Source organism: Lepisosteus oculatus, chromosome 9 (genome assembly GCF_040954835.1).
Source record: "Lepisosteus oculatus isolate fLepOcu1 chromosome 9, fLepOcu1.hap2, whole genome shotgun sequence".
NCBI classification, from domain to species: domain Eukaryota; kingdom Metazoa; phylum Chordata; class Actinopteri; order Semionotiformes; family Lepisosteidae; genus Lepisosteus; species Lepisosteus oculatus.
Window position 1 is genome coordinate 35,601,712 of NC_090704.1, and position 27,336 is coordinate 35,629,047.

The 27,336-nt window shown below is 39.0% G+C and overlaps 2 protein-coding genes across 3 annotated transcripts in view; both read left to right on the plus strand.

Annotated features, from left to right (window-relative positions):
- Positions 1–390: 390 nt before the first annotated feature.
- LOC102690138 (alpha-N-acetylgalactosaminide alpha-2,6-sialyltransferase 2-like) lies at positions 391–18,041 on the plus strand. 2 transcript variants are annotated; one of them, XM_006635332.3, is made up of 9 exons: positions 391–559; positions 5,114–5,627; positions 8,528–8,690; positions 10,756–10,924; positions 11,406–11,544; positions 12,699–12,802; positions 14,527–14,610; positions 15,838–15,937; positions 16,728–18,041. In XM_006635332.3, exons 1-9 carry the CDS (start codon positions 438–440, stop codon positions 16,935–16,937), a joined length of 1,605 nt encoding a protein of 534 aa, XP_006635395.3. In that variant the 5' UTR covers positions 391–437; the 3' UTR covers positions 16,938–18,041. The 2 variants fall into 2 exon arrangements, with proteins under 2 accessions (XP_006635395.3, XP_015212012.2); XM_015356526.2 differs by lacking the exon at positions 15,838–15,937.
- Positions 18,042–18,471: 430 nt separating this feature from the next.
- st6galnac2 (ST6 (alpha-N-acetyl-neuraminyl-2,3-beta-galactosyl-1,3)-N-acetylgalactosaminide alpha-2,6-sialyltransferase 2) overlaps positions 18,472–27,336 on the plus strand; it is a 33,131-nt gene continuing 24,266 nt past the window's right edge. Inside the window, exon 1 of the mRNA XM_015356529.2 lies at positions 18,472–18,865. The gene's annotated coding sequence lies outside the window, so the exon portion shown is untranslated. The remainder of the gene's footprint in view (positions 18,866–27,336) is intronic.

Genomic DNA, 27,336 nt, shown 5'->3' on the forward strand with positions numbered 1-27,336 from the left:
GTCTCCTTAATTAATTGATGTGATATACAGTATGTATATTTTATACAGTTAAACAGCTCACTTTTGTTCCGATTCGTGTGTGTGAATACACTTAATAAAACTTTTAAAAAACGCATTTACGATGTTGTGTATATTTTCTACGGATGAGAGAATTAGCGAACAGATTTCAGTTTTTGTAGTTATTGTAATCTCTTATCGGGAAAAGTTTTCTTCCACAGATAGGGCATTTGGTAACCGGCTGACTCACATGATGTACATTTTGTTTGAGATTCCTAAACGTATCCAACAGGTGTCACTAGGCAAGCCCATTTCCCTGCATATCGTATTTAAATCTAGTAAATATTGGTGGTGTTTTTTTTTTGGCAGTATGACAGTACAAAGGAAGTGAAGGCAATGGATTTTGTCAAAACCGTGTTCCAGACCTTCTGATGGTTTGAATGTCCTTGTGTGTCATTAATATGACAGTTAGGAGACTTTTCTTTGTGACCCTGGCAGTAACCTTCGTATGTCTTTTCTTCTATGGGTTATATTCCAAGAACCTGGTGATGTATAATATGCGGTAAGTCATTAAAGACTTCATCAGAAAGTCAGAAAGGATACTTAGTGAATACAAGTCATTAAGGGTATTACACAGGGTAGTAGAGAACGATCAGAGCGCGGCTTAAGAATTTTTAGAATGTAATTATCGTTAATTGGCTTATAAAGTAGCTTCCCTCATAATTGGGGGAAATTATCTTCTTGTATTTGAGGATGTAAATCTTTCAGATTGGTATTTGATATATTCTCCCCAAACGAGTGCTTTACATTATAGGATTTTATAAGAGTTTTACAAGTTACTATTTTTTTTTACTTTCACCTACAGTACTACCAGTATCAACAACTGTAAAGGACACCCGAGTATTTTTTCATTTTAATATTCAAAATGTACGGGAATCTTTGTACTCCACATTTATCAGATATTGGGTTAAATATACTACTACAGTATATATATATATCAATTGCGCTTTTTCTATAAAAGAAGTGAACACTAGCGATTTTATTTGTAAAAACGTATAGTTCAGTAACTCCTGAAGTACAAATAGATGTAGATTAAATTTCCTCGTATTAAACTTGAAACGTGCATAAAAGGCATGAGGTGACGAAAGATGACAACTTGATTAAACGTATAACGCAATGACAGAATATATGTATATATGGATTATTTCTCAAAAGTAGAAAAGTACTCGAAAGTAAATGTCTTCGTATGAATTATCATGTGAATCCTTGGATTCAGTAACTGGTGGAACCTCCTTGAGTAGCGATTACTTCAATTGAACTTTTACAATGGGTGAAAATATACTGCTTTCATTCATGTTTGTCAGCTCTGGTCTGTTGGGTTAAAAGATGTACTCAAAGTGTAGTAAGACTGATGTTTGTGAGGTTTGTGGGTGATCTTTTGTTTGTGTTTGAAGAGTAGCATCCTGTACACTTAAAAAATCAAACAAGGATGAGATCTTGTGCAACTGACAGCTGGAGAGAGCACAGACTGAGAGGGGAAGAAAAACTCACTATTTGTGTTTTGGTGTTTTTATATTGAGTGTTTCCCAAATTGGGAAGAAATAAAAGTTGTTACTGGAACTAAATCTCTTAAGGGATTTGATTTCCTTGATTTGTTTTCAAAATATTCTCGTAAAGCATTTGGGAAAAAAATATTTATAGCCTCCAATTGAGTCCATTACCCATAGGCCATCTGTAAATATGGCTACTATGGTAGCAGTTCATTTGTTTTAGTTTGTTTTATGATGTTAAAAGTTTATCTGGGTGGGAGGGTTGGGTAAAGTAGTTAATAATTGTTATAACAATATTTGTGTTGTATTTATCTGCTGATGATAAAATATAATTGTGTTTAGTTTTGGATAAGATGTTTTTATAAGGAGAGATAGGAAGTCAGTTCCTGGATGGCTTATTGGCTTCTGGCTTTTGTTCAAACCTGAATAATCAATTAAACTTGACTAATTATTTTATTAAACATAAATGATTTTATTAAGGCCTTTTATACCTTAAGTGGGTAATTTTATTACTTAAAAGTTGCCTATTAAATGTGGCAGCCTGCTTACACATATAACAAATTTGAAGTTAATTAAATAATTAGCCTAACCATGTAATGGACGGCTCAGATGTAACAAAAACTAGAGAAGACCTGTTTATAGATATACCTTCATTTTCAGTCATATTTATTCAAAAGCAATTTATATTGTGTTCATACTGTTGTCATTATTTACAAAGCCTGCTGGTTAGGTCATTTGTTTGCTGCACTGCAACACTCAGTGTCTTTGCACCGCTAAATCAAAAAATGATTAACCAATTTTTATCATTATATTACAGAGTTAGTCTTTTTTATTGCTTCACATTTATTTCTTCTAACTCTTTTATCAGTGTATATTAGCATGTGACCTCAAGAACGTCACAAGCAAATACATGAAGCCGTAATTAAAACTTTACTTAGTAAATTCCACCATTCACTGATTTCCTGCAATTGAAAAGTTTAGAGAATGTGGTTGTGTAAGAGTAAGTACAGTACATAGAGATGTAGCATCCCTGATCTGGAGAAGTATATAGTGGGTATATCTTATTTTCAGGTCGATTCTTCCAATCACATCTGGCCACTAATGTACCACATAGATCTCCAAATGCTCCTCCAGCTCCCAGAATCAAAGATTGGACTGCTGCTCACATGGTTTGCACAAGGAAAGAGAGATTTCATTTTAAAACAATAACATTTGCAACACGTATCAAAAAAGTTCAGAAACAAACTTAGGGACAGCACTATGATGATGAAATTGTACTTTCAACTCTATGGGTTTACCTCCTATTAGGATTGCTTATCACTACATTTTGCTCCACTTTGTCTTCTCTTCCCTCACTGGCTTGGTCTAATGTTACCTAACTGATGGTTCATTATACTTTATCTGCTGCTTTCCCTTGTCACTGCCAGCTTGTCCCATGTTGCTGTTATTGGATTTGTATGAAACACGAACCTCTAGGTCCAAACGAGAACTATGCATTTAAAATTGAGAGCAGGGTGCAAGTCTTTACTAACAAGAGTTGTGGGATTATAGATCAAGCTAACCTGCCCCATCATCAAAGTCATTACCTTGGCTTCTTTCAAGAAACAACAGGATGAGACCCTTGGCTCAGTTATCTCAGTTATACAGTACTAGCTACCTAATGTAGCAGATGGGCTGAAAGGCCTCCTATCCTTTGTAACTTTTCATAAATATATCTAGTCTTTATATTCTTTACTTTATTTATTGAAACCTTTTATGTCTAAATGGTTTTGGTCAGACTTCAGGATTCTTACTAACTAAACACAAGAAAAGCTCTCTCTGTTTCTCTTTGAACCCTTTGAATTTACCGCTTTACCACTTGACACCAATGGTAAAGACATCATCAAAACAACAAAACGTGCAAAACCTGTTTAGCCATTTATGGACCAACACGTTAGGTATCATTTGTGTGAAAATGCAATTTTAGTATTGCAAAATGAGGCTCATGTAAACCAAGACAGCTGCCATATTTGTCTTTGGAAATTGTTGCAACGATGAGTTCAGCCTCTGCAAATTTATTAAGCAGGTGGTGTACCCCTTAGGTGTTTTAACCATACCTTAAGCAAATTAAATATTGACTTCTTTTCAATGGTCTGTTTTTTCTGTTTGGTGTAAAACTAGGAACTCAGACTTGACAGTCTGTCTGCCTGTGGTTTACTGACATTCCACTCTATTTTGATGAGAAGCAGTCCAGTGCAATTGTTTTTTTTTCTTATTGTTCCATGTAATCCTACAGGCCATAATAGATCATTTCTGATCCTCTCTTGATCTGTGGTTTTATTGCTGCAAATTACTAATTCCATGGGTGTCGTATATGAGATGATACGTACATATACAGTAATAAGAGGTACAATATTTTTTGCAAATTCTGTTGCATGTTTGGTTGATTTCTTAAATATGCTTAGAAAGTGTATTTAGTATTTATCCTTTTGAAGAGCAGTGCAAGCACTGAATACACTTGAATAGCATCCAAACACTGTTGCACTTCCAGCTGATGTTCTGTCACTTGTGCACTTGAAAAGAACAGTTGTGAGGTGGAATATCAAATGTTGTTAGGGATTGCTATTGATCATGGTTAAATGAAATAACCACACAAAGTAAATACAGTAGCACTTAAACATGCTTGTATGGGTTCAGAAGAACAAGTAAGCAAAACATTTGCTTCTTTAAGGGGTTTGTGCTTCATTTACAATGGCCAGGCAGCAGAGTACAGCATAACAGGGGGAACAGACTCTCAGTGTTGCAAAACCACAGGACAAAAAAAGCACAGAACACACACAAAATAAGATGATCTGTAACGGTTAGCCTTTTCATGCTTTTTTCAATTTAACTACTTCGAAATAGACTTAACTATGAATGTATACATATTTTCACTACTGTTTTCCCTCTTAAACATAGCTTAATAAACCGTTTATCATTATAAGATTCATTAAACAGAATGTAGTTTTGTTGTTGCCTGCTTTTTCAGGTAAGTTTACCATGCAGCTCATGGTGATCTTTATCACATGATCAACAGTCCCTCTCTGCACATTAGATATGTTTCACTGTTTCAAGTCAATTTCCAGATCATATTTTAGAAAAACTCTTTCCTATCCTATTAAAAAAATGAAAATAAATTTAAAAAATCAGTAACAGAGCCACACCGGTATTATATGCGTATAGAACTGTTTAGTTCGCAAAAAAAGATAAATTTGTCATGTTGTGAAAGTTTGTGTGTTTTCTTTTATTTGTATGAGAGAGAGGTTAAAGAGAAAAAAGTTTTGGTTTACCAAAGAAGGAATTGCAGTCCTATTTGCTCTGTTACAATTAAGATGTATTATTTTTATCAAACTCCGCTCTAATCAGGGCATCTTGCGAGCTTGGATGTGTCATTTCAATTTGTCACTGCCAAATGCCTAGAAGAAGCTATTTGACATCTTTCCATTATTATTGTATTGTTTACCTCCTTAAAGACAGCTTCACTCACAATAGAAGGAAGTGTAATGAATAATAACATCTTTACATCTGTCCCTTTTTTTCCACAAAAGGGGAAGCTTTGTACACACAAGAGGATCAGAGTTTTCCAAAGAAACAGCAAGCGTCTTATTTCTAGATGAAAACCAAGGTAGATCCCAGCATGCACTAGAAACACTTGGTTCCAATGGTACCCTAAAAGCCAGCCTGGACAAAAAGGCAGAAACTACAAATAAAAGAATTGAAAAGGACAAGGTGGAGAGTGATGACAATTTGAAACCCAAAGCACTAAGCTCCAAAACATTCCCAGGCAGCAAGACCACCAAAGATACCCCCAAACCCAGCAAGGTTGGTACCACCACAAAAAGACCTCAAGAGAAGTCCACAACTGCCAAGTCCAAAAAAGTCACATTGACAAGAGGCACCAAGGCTAACCGGATGTCACCAGCAGAAGACAAACTGGAAGGACGTACCAAAAGCATGACCCCTACGCCACTTGTGCCACCCATGAATAAATTGGACTTTAAGAAAATTCCCAAATGGGATTTTGAGGACATATATCGACGGGACTCCCATCCCAGACAGACGGTGAGGTACCTGCGTCAAATGTGTGTTTAAAAAATGTTTATAAACAACATGCTGCACTCTGTGATGTAGAAGGAATGTGTCCTCTGAGCTTGCAACTACACTAATATTGCTAATATTTAACTCATTTTAAAACATGAACATGTCTTTTTCATCCAGAGATTAAGAACTTAAAATCAAAAACTGAAGGCAATACTGGGCAAATCGTACCCACAGAGTAATAGATATCTGTAAATTGGAGTGAAGTAATCTGCACCTATCTGTAAATTGGTAACTTCTCTGCCAAATAGCCATGTGCTACAGATTTAACTAACCAATATGTCGCTGCTCATTCAGCTCAGTGACATGTTTCTGAGCACAAAGAGCAACCCACAGCTCAGGAAACATTCTCACATGCTTCACTTAGTAAAAGAATATTATACAGTAAACAGATTTTGTGTAGTTTACTGTAGATATTAGCAGTCTTACAAAAACAGTATGCATGATTCCTGAATAAATCCAATCAAGACAACACAAGGAAATTCAAAATTCCTTTTTTTTTTCTGTCTCAAGAGCCCAAAAGGGAAGTTTTCATGGGATTGCTGCAAGGTTTTTACAGGAATCTGTCAGGGTTTAGGCCCAGGATTAAGGATTTAATACTTCAGATTTGTGTAAGTATGGGGAAGGAAGGCTAGATTGTGATAAGTAGTGTCTTTTACAGGCATGGAAATAAGAGACTTTAGAGTTACAAACATATCCACATTTCTCCACAGATGTGTGAGTCATTCTTTCAGGGAGTTGCCACTTCTGACACTTTGTGGACATGTTGGTGAAGGCTGTTAAACAAGGCATTCTCGGAAGTTGTGCAGGGTAAATGTAAGCATTGAAACACCAAACAATGCCAAGTATTGGTGGTGTGATCTCCCCAGTAGATCATGTTTAAAACTGAACAGTAGCATGATGATGAACGCACAGTGCAGCAGACAAGGCAATGTTTATTAATATTTCAGTAATAAAATAATACTTGTGAAGATGGAAAAATATTGTATGGTACTGTAGGTCTGAAGTGTTTGAAAATACACACATGCATTTGTGCCATTTTTATGTATCTTTTTTAGATTTGTATCCATTTAATCTTTAAGGCCGCTTGTGCTGTTCATGGAGGAAATGTCTGTAAAGAGATTGTAGTTAGGTAAGATTTCCAGATATTGCACCCTTTCAGACATATTTGACCACCATACATTACTTAAAAGTTGAAATAATGTTGTGTCTACCTTCCTTACTGTCTATTTATGGTTTCTAGAACTAATTAACAATAATGAGAAAAGTCATAAATTCTAAATGAATTTTATGGACACTCATTGATGATCATTTTTACTTTTTATGCCAAAGATTGATAAAGCTATAAAATTATATGATGGAAGTCATAAGCAGCTTAATTTTCCATTCATGTCTGCAATGAAAGCACTTCACTTTGCAATGAAAGTGGTAATGTTTCAATATGGGTGTTTCCATGCGCCCTATTAAAATGTAAGAGGTATTTGCAAGTAAAGTATGCATGTATGTAACATAATAGTGTGCATTACACATTGATCAGAACATAGGATATAACAGTAGATTTGTATCAGCGGTAAGCTTAGCTGCCTCAGGATGCAGGGGAAAGTAAAATATTTCCTGTTTAAAAATAAATTATGCCCTGGTTCTACATGCCCTGGAATAAATTATGGACTAGTACTCCAAATTAGAAGACTAAAGGTGAAGGCAGAAGCAGGGAATCTCATCTTGTGTTTTACTCAAGCTCAGATGTTGTGACTCTTCTGTGGGTAACTCACCTTGACTGTCTCATTTCTTAGCTGTTGCATTTCTAACCAGACACAGAACAGATCCCCATTATATTACAGAGGATTACACTGGGTTTTGTGTGAAATGAGTCATGGTGCGTTCAATGCAATTGCAAATGCCTTCCTGTTTGAATAATGAGTAGCCGTCCCAACATGATTGAAAGAGAGTACCTTTAGAGCCCCGATGAAGATGCGGGACGCCCCACTTCATCATCCAGCGCTGTCTTCATGTTTGAGGATTCTGAATTTCTGCATTTCTAACATCAGATCTAAAGCATTTGTTTTAAGAGGCTGTGCACAAAATTCAGAGGATTTCTTGTTTGTATCGGACTTGGGAATAGCCTCAAGCTGGGCATTCCTACATTTGTGATGATTTGTAACCTTTGCTAATTAAATCAAACCACACCTGTCTCATCCATGAGAATGTCAGTCCAACAGGAGGCATCCGTGTGCTCAAGGTAGAACAAGTTTAAGAGGAGAGCAGTATGGGGAGAGTACAGTATGTGTCAGTGTGAGCACTGACAGGTACAACAAAAAAATGGTAAAAAAGTTGCAGAACTTTAAAGAGAGATGAAAACAGCTGTGTTCATAGTTTCACTCAAGCGCAAACCTTGTGGCTCTTCTTATGTGGATCACTCATCATATGTTACGTGTCTAGTTGCTTAGCTGTTGCATTTCAAACGAGAAAATAAAAACAGATCCCCATTTTTCTGCATACTTTTTGTCAGTGTTTTGTACCTCACTTTGAAAATGATAAAAATTGCAATTTAAATAAAGCTGCCAATGTAACACTGCTGAGATTTAATAGAAACAGTTGACCCAAAGAGGTGTGAACAGAATGTGAGTGTCTCAAATATCTCAGGTTAAGTGTAGATCTGTATCTGTGATCTCCTGATAGCTTGATTTATTCCCTTCACTTTGTAGAAAACCTAAATGTCTTCTCTTTGTGTTCTTTGTTTTGGAGTTAGAAAGACAGTTTGAAATGTAATTATTTATGGTTTTGTAAAGTTTGTGAGCTTAATTATTCAGAAGCAAATTGAACTGTAAGAACTGCAGTTCACTTCGTTTCTTGCTCTGTTTCAGACCTGCCCAGAATCGGTCATGCTGTCTAAAGATCCTGATTTTCAGAAGGCCTTAATTCCTGATATTAAAATCTTTATGCACAAGGAAGATTTTAACACCAGTGAATGGAATCGTCTCTACCATTTTAATAATCCCTTTGGCTTCATGGGGGGAAACTATACAGGTGAGTTTGTGGAAATATAATTCCCATCAATTTCAATTGATAGAAATAATAAAAAGAAGGTTTCTTGAAAAACAAACTAGAGATTTTGCTGTCACAAACCACACGCAGACACAGTTGCATTCCCATGAGCACCCGATCACTCACTAATTAACTTCACTCACATTGTTTATTTAAACTTCCACTCTTCAACTTGTCCTCGGTCGCTATTGAGGTTTCCTCAGCCTGAGCTACGTATCCCGTTGGTGACTTACTCCGACTTCTCGGTCAGTCTTGTGACCCCACTGGATCTCCGACCTCGCTCTAGTCTCACGAGTTGGATTACATTCGCCTTGGAATTCAGTTTTCTCTCTCAGACTCTGCACAGGGTCTTTTCCCTACCCTTTTCCCTCGAATTAGGTTTTATTTTGCAACAAGGAGGACCTACTGTAAATACAATCATGTTTGAACTGCTTGAGGTATGGAGAAACATGATACATTAACCATGGGTATTAAGAGACTGCCCACTGTCTTTCCTTGTTTTAAATTATACCATGGATACCCACTTGACATTCTGTGGGCTACAGATATTTAAAAAATGTTTGGGGAAGTAAGAATTGATAAGGAGATTCATGAAGTGTCTTAAAGGCAGGGCAAATCAGCAAATAATTAGTCCACTGTTTTTTTCACCTACAGTATGTGATTTAAGAGACAATATGGTACAGCACAAAGTTTTTATTAACAATGTCTTTAGCTTTTGTCTATTTTTTTCCCTGCTGATTTTATTATCAGCTGCTGCTAATATGCATAATTTCTGTCCCTCTTTCATACCAGAAGGGCATTATGGGGCAGTTATGACTATGAAACCCAAGTTAAAATTTATATTTTGATCAATACAGTCAACAGAAGAAAACTAGTTTGTTTCAGTAGCCTGATCTAATTAGGATGTGATTTTCCTGAACCCACCCTGGTCAAGTGTTTTTCCCTTCTCATTTTATTTTTAAATAATATTTATACCATCCAGGTCCTGTATTTAAACCCCATAAATGTCTAAGAGGAGACATAAAAGTGCAGATTCTAGTAGTCCAATTTCCACTAGTACTCCACAATTTTAATATTTTTCTAATATTTTGCAGGCTTTAAATCCTTGCAGTGTTGATTTTGGGCAAACTGTACAGTACATTTGAAAAATAAGATATGAGAACTATATAAGTATCTTTGCTTATTTTACAGATTCCTCCGTGATAAAAGTTAGATGTATTTTGCTTTTGATGATTATACTGTGGAATCTAAACCTAAGCTAAATTTATGATCACTCAGTGTTTGTGAAGGGCTTGGAGGCCTTTTATAAAAAAAAAACATATGACCAAGACTGTGTCATTTGCCAGCTGTTGTGGGACACCTTACAACACTGATAACTTTACTACAGCATACCAGTCATTATCCAGGCACAGTTTATAAATGTTTAACCTTCAATTTGTCATTAAAACATTGCCCTGTATTCATTTTAAACTAAAATGAAAGCAGTTTCACTGTACATACAATACTAAGTAACTGACCTGAGTTGACAAGACCTTTGTTATTTCTTGTTTTATTGGTAAAAAAACTTATTTTGCATTTTCAATTAAAAATGTGAAATGTGTCAAAAAGTCTTGAAAACAATTAATGTAATATTAAGAAAGACCTGTGAACATGCATGTGTGGTAATGGTTGCAGATTATAACTTTGCTTACTATTTCTGGCTACTGCTGTCTACATTTTGCTGAACTTAAACAATTAACATAAAACACATAATTGGTTATATACAGTACTTTAAATGTGCTTTTCTATGATTTGTTACAATATGTCTCTGAAGTATTTTTCTGTATATTATTTCCCACACAATACCTCTTCAACACTTCCTTAAACATTAAGTCACCCATTAATTAATCTGTTTAGTGATTACTAGAACACACACTGGCTGCGCTCAATTAACAGGTGGTTTCTCTACAGCTAAATTGTTTTATATATGCAGCAACATTACATGGTGATGAAGTTTAGAATAGGATATGTGCATTTAATACTGATAATCCTTCTTGGTTTCCTACAGAAGTCAAAGAGGCTGTGCAGCTCATCCCGAAATTGAAAGACTATCAGCTTTTGCCCGTTCCAAAAAACGAAGCACACGGATGTATCCGCTGTGCTGTTGTTGGCACTGGAGGGATTTTAAATGGCTCACGCATGGGTAAAGAAATTGATTCACATGAATACGTATTTAGGTGAGTTGTCCATTTTTGCCAGGTTTGTTATAAGACACCCTGCTTTTTTCATTATGCCTGGTAATTTTCTGATGACTTTCAAAGCACTTTTCCTGCTGTGCAAAATTGGCTAGATTTATATACGACTAATAGTTCTACACCTTTTCCCTGAAAATAATCATAATTATTTTCCACATAAATCATTTCTTGGATGGTTATCAACTGTTACCATTGGTAATTTCTTATTAGAAAGAGGGAACAATAGAACTGAGTGATCTATCTTCCAACTATGTTGGAAGCAATAAGCTTTTTCACAGTTAAGAATTGTTGTGTCTTAAATTATATTTAAGTGCCATGTGTATTGTGAAATAGTTGATGATTTTGCTGTGGAATCTAAACCTAGGTTACACTCAGCACCCCATTCTTGTTGCATTTCTTGAAGGTAGTTGTGTACAAGAAAAACAGAGCCATTTCTGACCAAGTGCCTGTTTTTTGCCTATAGGATGAATGGCGCTGTGACTTTAGGCCATGAAGATGACGTGGGAAATAAAACATCTGTTTATGTCCACACAGCCCACTCCTTGAGTTCCTCAATCTCTTTATTTAAAAGGCACGGCATGAGTGGTATACCACACAATGAGGTAAATACTCAAGGCTTAACCCTCATTCAATATATAGGGTATTTTCCCAGTTTTCTTTATTTACAAAAAAGAAATAGAGAGAAACCCACCAACCAAAGAAGGCTAAAACCAGTAACCTGTCACAGAACATGTCACTGGGAACTTGGACACAGCAAAGTCTTAATAAGAAGAGGCACTACTGTACATGTTGTAATTCAACATTTGATTAAATTCTTTTTGCTGGATGTTGTCTGAAAGGAGGAGGGGGGACTCTACTAAGGTAGTGTGATTCATATTGCACTCCAGATACAGTTCTGCAGGGCATCAGGTTCTTGCTTCATCTCTGTTCTCAGGTTTGCATTTCACTCGATGTTCTAACTTAGAAGGTGTACATTTAGATCCGACAGCTTCTTTACACAAAGAGTTGAGGAGGTCTGATGCATACTGTTGTTGGATCAGATTTTCTGGGATCCTATAGGAGCAAATGGAAAACATCAAATAAGAGATAGAAGGGGACACTACCACTGGCCAGAGATGTGCAGGATTGGCTTGAATTACTATCTCTGTGCCCACAGTTAACTGGCATACAGGACAAGTGAGGTCTTGTGTTCTGACTGACCTGACCTTGTGCCCTCCTGCTTCTGAGGTGCCTTGGTTTGCCATGACCCTCACCGGGAAGAGTGACTGTTCAGATAAGCAATTGTTTTTCTTATATGAATGCGATTAAAGTTTATTTGGGGCAGTATGGTGATGTGAGCATTGAGAAAAGCTATAGTGTCTTGGTTCGATTCCAGCCTTCAGCATCTGTCTGTGTGGAGTTTGCACGTTTTTATTAGGTTTGCAGGAGCTTTCTCTGGGTACATCAATTTCCCCCAGTCTCCCTGCACATTTGCAGGAGAATACACATGCATGCATGCACATTTGATCGGCTGCTCTAAATGGCCCTTTGGGTTATCCCCCACAAGGGCTCCCCACCTCATTAACCAAACATGAATGGAACCTTGGTGCTTCTTTGCCCTGTGCCCTGTTCACAGGTTATGGAAATAGAACCTTGTGAGAGGTTCACAAAAAACCCTTCTTGCTGTGCCAATCAGAGGGGGCTGGCATTTCTCAAGTGATCGTGCACAATTTTTCACTATAATTTGAAATAATGGCCTCCTCTTTTTTTTTTGAAGGGAACCAAGTACGTCATGATCCCAGAAGGCATGCGTGATTTCCAGTGGCTCATTGGCCTGCTGAAGAACACTACTGTTGCCACTGGTCCGTATCGAGGAAGAAAGTAGGTTGACTGGTTGCCGATTCCACCCAAAACAATTGCTTTGAATGTTTTGTGCTGTCTTAAATACATTTATTTTTAAAAAGTAAAGCATACCCCAAAAAAGAAGAGGAATAATACCACAACTGTCCAAGACACATTGTAAGGAACTGATGAAAATCACTGCATATTAAAGGGGTGTTCAGTCATTTTCACACACATGCAAAACATTAACCAAAGCAGTTTCCAAACATTTTGGATTTTGTACATAGCCCTGCACAAACCACTTTATTTCTAGAAGTCTTTTGTTTGCATTGTTTAAAAAAAGGGAACAGAATGTACAGTACTTTTCACCATAAAACGTTCTCTTCTTCAGAAGTAAAATGGATGAGCCATGACCATCATGAATCCTAATCAGGCAATTACTTCAAAATCAGCATATTTATTAAATAGTAGACATTCTGATTGTTAGAAGAGCACGTGAAAGGTAATAAACACAAGAAAGCCATTTGGCTTATCAAACTAGTTTCTAGTTTCTTAAATGATCCCATCGAGTTAACAACATGTCTGTAAAATGGATTCCAGACTCCGTTTTCCAGTCTTTCCACTTTGTCTCTGTATTATTCCTCATGTGTTATCATAGAAATCTGCTTATGAAGATGCATAACATTCATACAGTACTTTTACTGAAGTAATAATAATAATAATAATAATAATTGCTTACACTTAAATAGCGCTTTTTCTGGACACTCCACTCAAAGCGCTTTACAGGTAATGGGGACTCCCCTCCACCACCACCAATGTGCAGCATCCACCTGGATGATGTGACGGCACCCATAGTGCGCCAGAACGCTCACCACACATAAGCTATGTGGCTGCATTCGATTTATAGTGAAAGTCAGTTTATGTTTAAACTGTTCTAACCAAACACAGAGCTGCCCTAAAGAAGCTAGTTTAAACAAGATAAACGTGTGCTATTATTGTGTGTCCAAACAATAACCCTAGTATCTCACTGTGTACCAAGAAACAGCCTACAGGACTCTACTGGGAACATTAATACATAACTACAGGTATATCTGCCTCTGGCTATATCTAGGATATGGCCAATGGCTACTGTATATCACCCTGCAGCCCACTGCTGCTAAGCTGGTGTGAGGTTGGCCAGTACCTGGATGGAAGACTTCCTGGGAAACCTAAGGCTGATGCTGGAAGAGGTGTTGGGCCAGTAGTGGGCAGTCTGTGAGGGTCCTAATGTATAGTGATGGGGACTCTATACTGTAAAAAGATGCCGTCCTGTAGATAAGAAGTACTGAACTGTGAACTGAGGTCCTGACTTTGTGGTCCCACAGTGTTTCTCACAAAGAGTACAGTAGGTGTATTGGCTAAATTTCCCCTGGCCTTTACCAATCATGGCTTCCTAATAATCTCCATCTATGAATTGGCTTCATTACTCTGTTCTCTTTCCCACTGAAAGCTTGTGTGTGGTGAGAGTACTGGCACATTGTGGCTGTCATCACATCATCCAGGTAGGTGTTACACATTGGTGGTGGTGAAGGGACGTCCCCGTTGCCTGTAAAACGTTTTGATTGGAGTTTCCAGAAAAGTTTTTCCAGGAAAAAAAAGCTTGGACGGTCACTGTACCCTGATGTGATCACTCAACATCACTCAACAAAACCATGGATGCTGATAATTCATTTGTATTGGTTCATTATGTGCATAGGCCTTAATTTTGTGTCTTGTTTTCAAAGGCTCTGGACATATTATCCCAGCCAATTTGATCCAAACAAGTTCTATGTGCTTCACCCTGATTTCCTCCGATATATTCGGAATAGGTAAGGTCATAAGAATGGAGAAAGATGAGAGAAAGTCATCCTGTCTGTCATTCCGACTGTCCAATGCCTTGAATCAGGCTTGAGAGAATGTTATAACTTGAATAAATGACATGACATCAATAAACACCAATTTAATGTGAAACAAAACAAAAAATGTGAATTGATATATCAATGTAAAGGACCTATGCTGTTTGTATGTATAGCTTTGGGTGAAAATGTTTTCTGAGTCAAAGAATACTGTCACATGAAAACATATAGGCAACCATAGAGCAAACATAGAACATACATGGAAAACAACCATTGTCTTTCCCTTTCAGAATCTGGAGTACCTCAATCAAACCTCCCCAAAATGTTCTGAATTAAGATTAATGGTTTTTGTCTTGTGTACTCAGAATATAGCTCAGTATTGTTCCAGTTTTAAACTCCTTTAGTGCAGCTCATTTAATTGCATAATATTGACCAAACCTATTGATTTAGTGCTCTATAAAAGTTTACCAAGCCTTTAAGAACAACTGTTGTTGATTCTTAACTGTTGTTCAGTTAAGTTGACTTCAGCTGCTCCTGTTTTCTTCTGATTTCTTCAGACATGCCTATTGGGTAAACTGCTGTCTCTGAACTGTCTATGTGTGCATGTGTATGTGCCCTGTCCTGTTTCCTGTCAGGGGTAACATTTTACTTTGTCCTGAGCCTCCAGGATACGTACTAGATGTCCACAATCCTCACTAGGAATGTTTAGCTTCTTAATTAAGCATGGAAGGATATTCAAAGAAAAGATGTTACCTCTTTCAACAAATACTTACATTTTTTGTTTTAGTGACTATTAATACTGGCCTTTAAAAGTTACCACTCCTGAAATTAGTATTTTGTAACACCTAAAGTATTACAGTATATCCTCAGTGATATCCTACTTATTCCATATGGCAATAGCCTTCTGTTCTGCATTTTCTGAATCCATAGCACTCTGAAAGTTTCAAGGTGGAAAAGGCAACAGGACAATATAAACATCAAATTAAGAAATGCAATAAAATAGCATGGGAGAATGTGTTATATAATGGATTAATATGTGTAAGTTTTAAATCTGTTATCATTGCAAAATGCTTCTATGGTTGCCACAAGCACGTATAACAATCAAGTAACTACCATATCACTCTAGTATATCCTTAAAAACATTGACTAATACTGGATCTAAGACTGCAGCTAAGAATGTCCAATAATTCCATTGTGCAGGTTTCTGAACTCCACTCAACTTCAGTCTCCACACTGGCACATCTTCAGACCAACCAATGGAGCGTTCACTTTGTTTCTGGCTCTTCATGTCTGTGACGTTGTAAGGTGTTTTCCTCCGTATTTTTCAGAACTTTTGCTATCCTTGAAAGCAAAAGCAGAGCGCCAAAAGATAGTTATGCAGCTCTCGGATAACACCCTTTAAGAACACTCCCTGAATATTTTACTGCTAATCCAAAATACTGTTAGGTAATCTCTGTGTCTCCTACATTATATCTCTGAATATCAACAACACAGGACTCCTAGGATGAGATAGTGATAGGGCACTGAATACTTCCAGAAACAGAGATCCAAAACTCAAGTTCTGTTAAATACTATTCTATTAATTTCTATTCTATTATATTTTATTGCAGTTTAAACACCTATTCATTGTACTTCTGGATCTACACAAATCCCCGGAGTGTCCTGGGTGTTTAAATTGCAATAGATTATACAAATACTGTACTCAGTCAGCTAATACAGGTTATTATTTGGAAGATTTTCCTGAAGATGCAATATCTTTATATTTAATTAGCTTCTGTAACAATTATGTGTGTGTTTTCCTCTGTGTGTGCCCTGTGAGGGACTGTTGTCCTATTCAGGCTGGATCCTGTACTGCACCCAGTGTTTTACAGGATAAGCTCCAGGACACTGAGACCTTGAATTTGAAAAGCAGCTACTGAAAGTTGTGCAACGTCACTATATTATTTCATAACTCTAAAGGTTTTAGTTTGTTTAAGTCTTTGGCTTGCACTTAGGTCTTTGGGATTTGTTTGTACAGTTTTTCTAAATATTTTTCCCAAGTACAGTATTTCCACGCTGGATTTTTACTTCCTTCTCTGTCTCACTTTCAGGTGGATGCCTATGGGTTCATTACAGCAGACCATGCCAAATACCCCAACTATTACTGTGATAAGCAAAAGAGCCGAGTTGTTTTTTACATCAATCACGACTATAATTTGGAAATTAGAACATGGAAGAAACTTCATGACACTAAGATCTTGAAACTTTATCAGGGGACTGAGGTCACGCAGAAACCAGAAAATGAAGAAAAAAAAGATTAAAGATTTTTAAAAAATTGGGGAGAGCATGGTGATATGATATGTTGCCCGCTGGCACACACAGTTTGCTGTAACGTAATTCTGTGGTGTACATATTCCTATTAAATATTTCTTTTTTTCTTTCAATGAAAGTGGAGTCTTGTAAGACCTAGTCGGTCACAAGATTCCTTTGAAATGATCTTTTAAATTATGCAAAGGAACAAGTAATAGGTGTATTCCATGCTGAAAAGAGAAGAAAGAAAACACAACGTTTCGGCTGTGGAGCCTTCTTCGGGTATTAAAATTTATTTTAAAAATAAATACATTTTAAAAATAATTTAAATATTTCAAATTATTTTAAGCCTTTGGCACTCCTTTAATACAATGCCAGAAACACGACTAAAGTTTCTTTGCTGAATGGCTAGATTTTTTTGCATCTTTGTTCCAGTTTCCATTTATAAATTTGCTCACCATGTTGACAAACTACTGAAATTACCTTTTAAAGATTAAGAACAGTAAATGACTCAAGAAACGAGAATAATTCAACTTGAAATACAATCCTTGGTGTCCTAGCTGTTTGGGGTTTTAACTCCATGTGGAACATTTTATGCAATTTCTTCTTTTTTTTTAATAATTAAAAATGTTAAGATGCAACAGTTATGCAAATGATATATTGTTACATCTAAACCTTGAATTTAATATTATGGACTATTTGCAACTGGAATATCCTAATATGAGACACGGTAGACTACTGATTATGTAAAAGTAGGGGAGTAAAACTTGTAGAATTCTAAGATGACAAATTTAATCTATACCAACTCTCAGTTATTCTCAGTTACCATCCAGAAGTTACACAGTCCTCTTTGAAAATAGTGTGGAACCATGTCATGATAAAAAGTGTTTCTTTTCCCGATTGAAATCACTCATTGTCTGACTTTTGAGGTTTTGTTCAGAACAAATTTTGTGTTACTCAATTGTATTTTGCATACGATGTTCAATATTTGCTGTAAATGTGACAATGAAGCACTGTTAAGATACCTGTGTTTTCATAGTGCAGTAGAATGGGGGTTTGAGTTTATAATGAAAGTGGAACATGCATCTCCTTATATAAAACTAATCTCTGTGTCATCATGACCCTGAAATGGATGAACCGTTATTGAATGATATGTAGTAGTGCTGTAAATAGTTTAATAATTGTAGTTCTGTTAAAACATTTCCAAAACTACATTTGGCTTGCTTTAAAACTATATTCAAATGCTTGAAAATGAAAAATATACATTCAGACCAAGACATTATTCTTGGATATGAGCTGGCACTGCATATTGTTGACACAGTTGTGAAATCACTTTATCAGTGCCAACCTATACTGTAGAGTTGTCATAGAACCACAGTTCATTGTATCCACAGTTCATTTGAGACATTTCAGTAATTACTTTGGTATTTTGAATGGCTTAACAGTGTTGCAACAGAATCAGGATAAAAAAGTTCACATACTGAGACTGCATAAACAAAAGAACAATACATCAAGGAAATTCAAGAAAAACCAAGGCTGATTTGGGTGGGACAAATTTCCAAGTGACGTCCGCAATGAAATGGTTGATGGACTTCTGCAGGGTCACGTAGGAAACATGGAATTAAATATTTAAAGAGGTTTTTGAAGACAGTGACATAAGCTGAATGTCACGGAAGCCGGTTCTGACTCCCGTGAAGTGTGTTATTAAAGATCCTGTGCAGAAGGTATAATCCGGAGGGACAACTGAGGAAGGTCTAGCGGGGTTAGGATGGGTTGATAGACAGGGGGCAGTAACTGTAGTGATCAGGTGCACGGGGGGATGCCGAAGCAACCAAAGTCCAAACAGTCCGAAGTCCAAAACGGGAAGTCGGTGCGCAGTCCGTAGTCTGAATCAGGGAAGTAGCCTGGGTTGACCTTAGGCCTACCCAATCAGTCCAAGGTAATTTAAGTTTTTTTTTCCCCATGTTTGCGTTACATGATTTGCTTTTCAATGTTACGTGTTCGCTTTTTTTTTTTCATTTGATGTGATTTGCTATTGGCTCGCTGTATCTTTTGTGACCAACAAGATACGCGGCGCATGCGTAGCTTACTTCGATATCATTATCGTCAGACTCTCTTTGAGCTATCTAGCGCTAGGTTTTGGTTTATTAACCGACATGGCAAAACAAAGGCATGTATCTACGTTTTTCAAAAACCGCCTGTAGGTGACCAGAACAGTCCCGTAACAAATAAGACACATGAGATGCTACAGGCATCTTGGGCTTTAAGGAGTACATCCTGGCTTCTCGGATACAACGTGCACACGTTTGCTTGTAGGAGTTGAGCACGGAGAGATTCTAAAATTCATCCGGTAAACAAATTACAAGTTTTGGAATGCATGAATAACATTAAGATAATAGTGTAACGCTTACGGCCGACAGGCGCTGTGTAAGAGCCGGCGTACCAGAGCGGGTGACGTCACCGCCCTTCCCTGTGATAGCAGGACCACAGCTACTGGGCTGTGGAGAGATCTCTCTTTGGCTCACGGGGCTAGGTCGCTGCAGAGAGACGCGGAAGTCCTGGGTTCGAGCCCCGGACGGTGCAGGGGCTGACCAGATGCGGCAAGGGCGCCCGCCCGAGCCCCCGTTGCGTTACATTGGTGTCAGAAGTGGGATGGGATAGCCCTTCGCCGGGGACGGCGATTTAAGCGGGGGAGAGTGTAACGCTTACGGCCGACAGGCGCTGTGTAAGAGCCGGCGTACCAGAGCGGGTGACGTCACCGCCCTTCCCTGTGATAGCAGGACCACAGCTACTGGGCTGTGGAGAGATCTCTCTTTGGCTCACGGGGCTAGGTCGCTGCAGAGAGACGCGGAAGTCCCGGGTTCGAGCCCCGGACGGTGCAGGGGCCGACCAGATGCGGCAAGGGCGCCCGCCTGAGCCCCCGTTGCGTTACATTGGTGTCAGAAGCGGGGCGGGATAGCCCTTCGCCGGGGACGGCGATTTAAGCGGGGGAGAGTGTAACGCTTACGGCCGACAGGCGCTGTGTAAGAGCCGGCGTACCAGAGCGGGTGACGTCACCGCCCTTCCCTGTGATAGCAGGACCACAGCTACTGGGCTGTGGAGAGATCTCTCTTTGGCTCACGGGGCTAGGTCGCTGCAGAGAGATGCGGAAGTCCCGGGTTCGAGCCCCGGACGGTGCAGGGGCCGACCAGATGCGGCAAGGGCGCCCGCCCGAGCCCCCGTTGCGTTACAATATTGACGGATAGATGTGAGTGTGCATTTTACAGATAACTATTCAGATCGCCTCTAAATGCCCTGCAGTATTTTTAATTGAACGACGTTTACAGAACTAAAATACATCCAAAGTATGTCTTTGACACTTTTATTAGCAGACCATTCTTGCAATTAAAGGTACGATGAATTGCTTAGCACTGTAGTGCGACTATAACAGTTTAGTGTTAAGTTTTCTGGGAAGTCATGAATTTCCAAGTTAGGTGTCTTCTGGCATCGAAAATAGAATACTTATGTCGTGGGTTTCATACAAGTTTAAAAGCATCATGAAGGATCAAAGAAGATCTTCAGAACTAAATATTTTAATACCTTCGCAGTTTGTATTCTCATGGCGCCTCACTCGATATTACCCTTGGGGCGGTGCATTTACTCCAGCCTCTGAAACCCATACGTGCGTGCACGTTCTTCTGGTATATTTATGCTCAAGTCCGCTGAATATTTAAAGGCAAGGTAAAAGCTCCGTGAAGTTGCAGACAGAAAAAACGATTAAAACCATCTCATTCGTTCGTGCTATGTTTGTGCCGATTTGTGTCGTTGAAAGTAGCGTCTGTGCGCACTCACGTCACTCAGTCTCCGTACAATGTCGTAGGGAAACCAAACCGGTCTCATTCGTGTTACGTTTGCTGCTTTCGTTCCCGAGATATAGCGCCTTGTTTTCCCGGAGAGCACATGACCATGCATGATGACTTTGACCTCCAGTGACCCCGCCTGCCGAGTTCAAGCGCTCTGTTACAGTTAAGCTCGTACCTTTACCATTTTAAAGACAATATCCATAAACAAATGAGTCTCCATACATGTGAATAATACTAAGACTTGACGCATGCCAACAAGTTAACCATCTATGACATAAGCCTGTGGTTGTAATATACGTAAAATCACCGTGATTGTAAGATCTATGCTTTTTATTCTCTAAGGCACGTTTTCCTTTTCTTTCCGTACCGTGACACGCTTTTGCCAAGCGCGTAACTGTGGGATACCATCACGTCAAGAACTCGGCAGCATGTCATGATAGGGACCCTATGTATATCGCATGTATATCGCGGCAGTGTATATCACGACTGGCGCCTTGCTTCCATGCCATCCTGGCACTGCTCAAGGTCTCATCAAAGGTCTCATATCATGACATTATATTCCCAGATTGGACGTGTCGCGACATGGGGGTTAACATATCCTGTCAGAGTATGTCATATTAAAACATATGGACTCCATGTCACGACATGGGGGTGGGCGTTTTGGCTGGGCATGTCATATCCCAATTTAGGGCCTTCAATGTCGCGACATGGAGCGGGGCATTTTTGCCGGGATATGTCATATCGGATACGGAGGCTTCATGTCGCGACATAGCCGGGGGGGGGGGGGCATTTTTCATATCGCGATATGCGTGCTTCATGTCGCGACAAAGCCGCACGGGCGGGGGGCATTTTTCAAATCGCGATTTGGGCTCCATGTCCCGACATGGGGGGGTTCATATCGCGATATGCGAGCTTCATGTCGCGACATAGGAGGAGGGGGGGGGGGGGGGGGCATTTTTCAAATCGCGATATGCGAGCTCCATGTCGCGACATGGAGGGGGGCGTTTATCGGGGTATGTCATATCGCGATATATGGACTTAATGTTCCGACTGTGGCGCCATGACTGATGCGCAGTCGCAATGGGTATCGGGGTGTGATCGTGATGCGCACACTCCTATCGTAACATGCTATCGGAGTGTGAACGCGCTGTGGATGTCATGACATTCTTTGTCTGCTATTCAGTTTTGACCTCAGTGCGACTTTTCTTAGATTGATTAGTAATTTGAAACCAATGGATGTGTTACTGAATATCCATCGTGCTCATACAGCACACACCGTTAACCGGGGCTACAGTATGTGGACCAAGAAGAACATCCATCACCTGTGTATCTACATTTTCTCGGAACTTCCGCTGTGGCACTGTACCCAATCAGAGTATCGATTCTCACTCTTTACCCAATCGCGGCCCGAGCTGTTCGGGGGTTTAGCCAATCACGGGTCTGAGAGCTGTTCAAACTAGCAGCGCCAGGTGGATCTGCTTGTTTACTGTCAATGAGAATCTATTTTTAAAATGCTTTACTTATTTGCAAAATAACTACATCGGCTTTTTTTAACGTCTCTTTTGATTCACAATCTCCCGTACTCTTCGAAAAAAATACATTTTTATTTGCAATATAACCTTCCCCGCTGCTCTCTGTAATGAATTCATGGTATTTTGAACAATTTTAATCGTATATTTAAGGTAGAGGAAACACCTTCTGCTTTGTACTTCAAAAATAAATAGAAATGTCAAGTCTATGATCGTTATATTTTGATGCTCGTGCTTTCAATTTGGTTTATAATTGTTAAATTATATCGATCTTGAAACTAATACCTAAAAATGTGAATATGGGCTCTCGTGTTGTACCAGCGGTAAATTGGAAACCGGTGTCTCTTCACCAATGAAAGGAGTACACAAGCAATACATTTTCGAGAACATCGTTAAAAATTAAACGACAACACCTAACCCAATGTACTAACATAGTAACCCCTCCCTAAATGTAACACTGTTTATTCGTGTAAAGGCTGCAAAGTCTGGGGCAACTGATCAAATGATCACAACTGAAAGATGTGGTGGTCGAGACTTTGCTGTTTTGTACGTCACAGCCAGGAAAAGAAGGCGCTATATTGAAACATCCAGCCCCCCCGACCAGACAGACTCGGAAAACAAATTTCCCCCATTGTTTTCGTTACAATCATGAGTTCAAGTACCGAGTTTGTTAGTACCTGCAAACTTCCTTGTAGATAGTCACGTGATTGCCCGAAAAAACAATCCGCTGTATCTCGGAAACGAAAGCGGCACAAACGCTTACAGCGACACAAACCGATTCAAGTGAGTTTCGTTGTTTGTGCTGTTCGACGGGCGGGTGGTCAACTTCATGGACCAGGACAAGCCAACATGTCTGGGTCATTATATTGCATACTGCAGAAGACTCGACTTCACCTGAGGATCTAACACAGGCGCCCATACCTGTGTCTTCAGAGGGCAGGTGTGCCCTCACGCTGTACTCTACACCAAGGACTGGCCGGAAACACAAAGAGAAAAGGACTGTGAGCTCATCGCTTCATGTTTGCGCATAAGACCCCTATAAATACAAACACGCAGATAATGACAATTTATTAAATAATTCAGATATATGTTCACTTCTGTTATGTGAAAATAAAAAAAATATGTTTCCAATATTGCCGCGGTCCGCAGGTGTGAGACGGTGGACTTTCCAGTGTTGCTTCTCGGATGTGTCATTATCTACCCTAGACAACCTTGCACGTAGTGCCCCTTAAAACGCCCTGGTTCTTTTTCACGTTAACGAATGTGCTTTGCATAAAAAGTCTTGTTCGTAAAGTTGCAAATTCAAGCTTTTTTGAACACGGGGCTGGACTGACAGGTCGAATCTTTACACTTCCCTTGGTGCGCGTGTTTAAGAAGGAGACAGTGAGAAACTGATCACTTCTTCAGATTTGTTTTTAAAAAGCACACCGCTACGAAGTATTACGACGTGCTCATTAAAGCCTCTTGGTAAGAACATGCAATTGTTTGCTAGTGTTCGCTTTTTGAGACTACACCCGCAACTCTTCTGATTCGGGTATGTGATATTCGTGAGAAATTTAATTTTCCAGCTCACACAAACGCACAGACGACACTGATATTAAATGCAAAATCCATCGCCACCCCACCCAGGCAAACAGAGGAACACAAATGAAGAACTGTTACTCTCGCAGCGGTAACGCTTGATCTCGGCGGACGGGGTCACTGGAGGTTAAAGTCACCGTGCATTGTCACGTGATCACCGGAAAATCAAGGCGCTATATCTCGGGAACGAGAGCAGCACAAACGCTACTTTCAACAGTACAAATGAAGCACTAACGAATGGGGTGGGTTTCGTTTGTCTCGCCTGTAGGGGGGGGGGGGGGGGCAACTTCACGAAGCTCTAGGTAAACCCTGCATGGTATTTTAAATACGATATTTAGGACGGATTTTGAATCTTGCGTTTTGCATTGTGTTCATTGTTTTGCAATAAAATATTAACTTCAGATTAACTCGTAAAACTACTGAACAATCTAAAAGCAGGCATACGAAATACTTAGAACTAGTACAAGCAACAAGTGAAAATGAGCTCTTGCAGCTTTTCTTAAGCTCAAGACAAAGTCCCCATATGAGAGACCTTTGCAAACTAGCTGTCATTTGAACGGGAATTTGCCGACTCTCTAGAGAGTGACAAGATTATTGCCATATTCAATTCCAAGCCCCGACGCCTGCGTCTGGTCTAGAAGGCCAAAACCTCACAACAGAGGTAGGCACTGATTGTTTGTGTGGCCCAGTAGCGTTCGGCAGCCTAGGTAATAGTTACATAACCTGTGTGTGTGTGTGTGTGTGTGTGTGACAGAAAGACACAATATATATAAGTTTCTGGTAATTCTGCTGTTTGATTATACCGCTCGAGGATTGCATTGTAAATTGGAGGGGTGCACAGGACCACCCAAAAATCAATTCCTGGCTATGCCCCTGGTCCAAAGGCCGGGAGATCCATCCAAGACAAACAGTTAAAAATAGGAACTGGGTCAGAACCGGAACTAAAAAGATAACGGGACCAGACGGTCAGGACGCCGGAGAATAAGGCCTGCCTTCGGGCTACCATTGAGCCCGGGGAATAGGCCAGACTTATGGCGTCCATCTTCCAATATTGATCCCGGAATTGCAGAGACGCTAGGCTTTTAACCAAAATTCAAACGAGACGCACCAGGAAATAATACAAACTACTCATAACAGAAAGGGGGTAGGAGCGCTCTCTAAAGAGGGATGTGGAACGTAACACCGAAGAGTTGTACCCAGTCTGGGGGTCGGAAATACTTTGACTTTGATGGTATTATTTTGAAAAATTATAGCACTGAACTCTGCATGTGACATTGTGAGTTTACTGATTGTTTTTAATGATGGTTCCATGGCCATGGTCTCCTCTTTCTGTGATTCTGAAATATAGTGACCCGGGAGAGTAAGAAAGTCTGAGAGGACACTTATTCGTTTTTACCTAAAATAGATTGCAATGTAAATATAAACTAGTGCAGTATCTACCATTAGAGATGTTTTAGGTTACAGGTACATTGAGAATTTAAGTTTGAACACTAAACGCAATTAGTTCCTACATTAAAGAATACAGGTGCTGCAAATAGAAACTGAGCATAATTCGTAAGTAAAATTGAATCAGGCAGTGTGGTTTCTGTTTTTTTTGTGTGGCTCATAAACCAATAATTAATGTTGGACTAATTATTTCTGGTGTGTTGACATTCTGATGTGTTCTTTGCCATCTTGTCCAACTCTGTTCACTCAGTGCCTCATAATCAATTCATTCATCAATTTCCCTACGGGATTAATAAATTATTATCTATCTATCTTTAATGTGCCAAGAAAGGTAATCATAGCTGACATTAAGTTTTCCTGAGTTTACATGTGAGCATAAAACAACAGAGGGCATGCAATTTTATGATTTATAGGGGCTGCAACCCATAAAATACCATGAAATACTCTTTTTTATTTATAACGAGTTTCCCATTCCAAGTGGTTCCACTGTATAATTTCTACTTACTATAGAGAACTGCAGTCAGGTGTCTTGGTGGTGAGGTATGTCAGCACAACTCTCGGCTCCAGACTGCATCTTAGTTGTACATCATATTAACCCTGAACCTTACAGCTAGTTAATTTGGCTGTAAACAAGCATGGCTGTGTTAGTTTCATGCACAGTAGGGCTTCCCGTAACATTGCATAGCGTACAAATTTCCTGTCTTTGTTTCCTGGCTATTGGAATTGATTTTGTACAGGTCAGATCTGGCACTTTTATTTATGAAATACTCCCACCCTCCTGAATCAGTTAAGATTAAAGTATCACTGAGAATCCCACTCCATTTCAAACTCCTGCATAAATTCTTCTGGGTGTGACAAAAATCTCTAGGACAACAGCAGCTACTTGTTGCCTCCTTTATCTTGAATTAGATCAGTGTACGGACCAAGGGGGCCTCATAAATGATGAATTGAAGAGAATTCCAGCTGATGTGAATTGGACGTGAAGTTGGGAAAGCTCAGCAAAGCTAGACAAAAAATGAGTAAACAGATTCTGGATGATTGGCTAAATGTTTAGGCCTTCTGCTGCAGACCAGACTTGTGGTCCTGCTGAATCATTCCGGTTGCTAGGTTACCCTTAAGACTCACTTATTCTTTCTAACTGGAGAAGTCTTCTTTCACTCAGTTTATAAGCCAGGGAAATTCTCCCTCTGACCTCTCCAGCTGTCTTACCATCTTCTGAAGTCTGGCCATTGATAGTAACCAATTGATAGTAGTATGAAAAGATATTTTAAGCTCGAGAGTTTAAATGCTCTATTTAGGCAGAGAGCAAGACCTATAGAAGATTTAGAAGTGGCCTTCTTATATATTTTGGTCAGACATTGGGCAATTTTTAAAAATTCATTTACTTAATTCCTATAAATGCAGGAATTGATACATTTATATGAAATAATCCAATACATCTGGTTTCACATTTTATTCCCCTTTACATTTTAAAAGCAAGATCCACATTAAACATGTCCTGAGTTTTATAAGCAAGTTAAGACCGAAGCAGCTTTCTCAGCAAGAACCTGCCTCACTGCTTTTAATTATCATATGGCAATCATTTAAATCATATGCTATGCACATCTTCTGTTTTACTAGAAAATGTTGTCTTGTTTGCATTCTCTAAGGGATGCATTGCAAGCCATGCAGTCTTTGAAATATGCAAATAGTTTTGTCATATGACAAGACAGGCATGCAAAACAACAAGTCCCTGCTCAAAATATTGATTGGTAATTAGATCACACAACTCTTTATTTTGCTTTTCTCTCACTACTGTTTTTTTTGTCTATTGACATATTTTTACCTTGTAACAAAAAAATATATTTGCAATAGCAGATAATGCTTTTAGAACAGATGAATTCTGCAGAGACACATCATTTTGCTGAATGTGGACAGAGGATTCTAAACATGTACTTAGCAATTATTAGCAAAATGGTAAAATAACATGTGACTGTTGGTATGAAGCACAGTGACTGCTAAGCAGCAGGTTA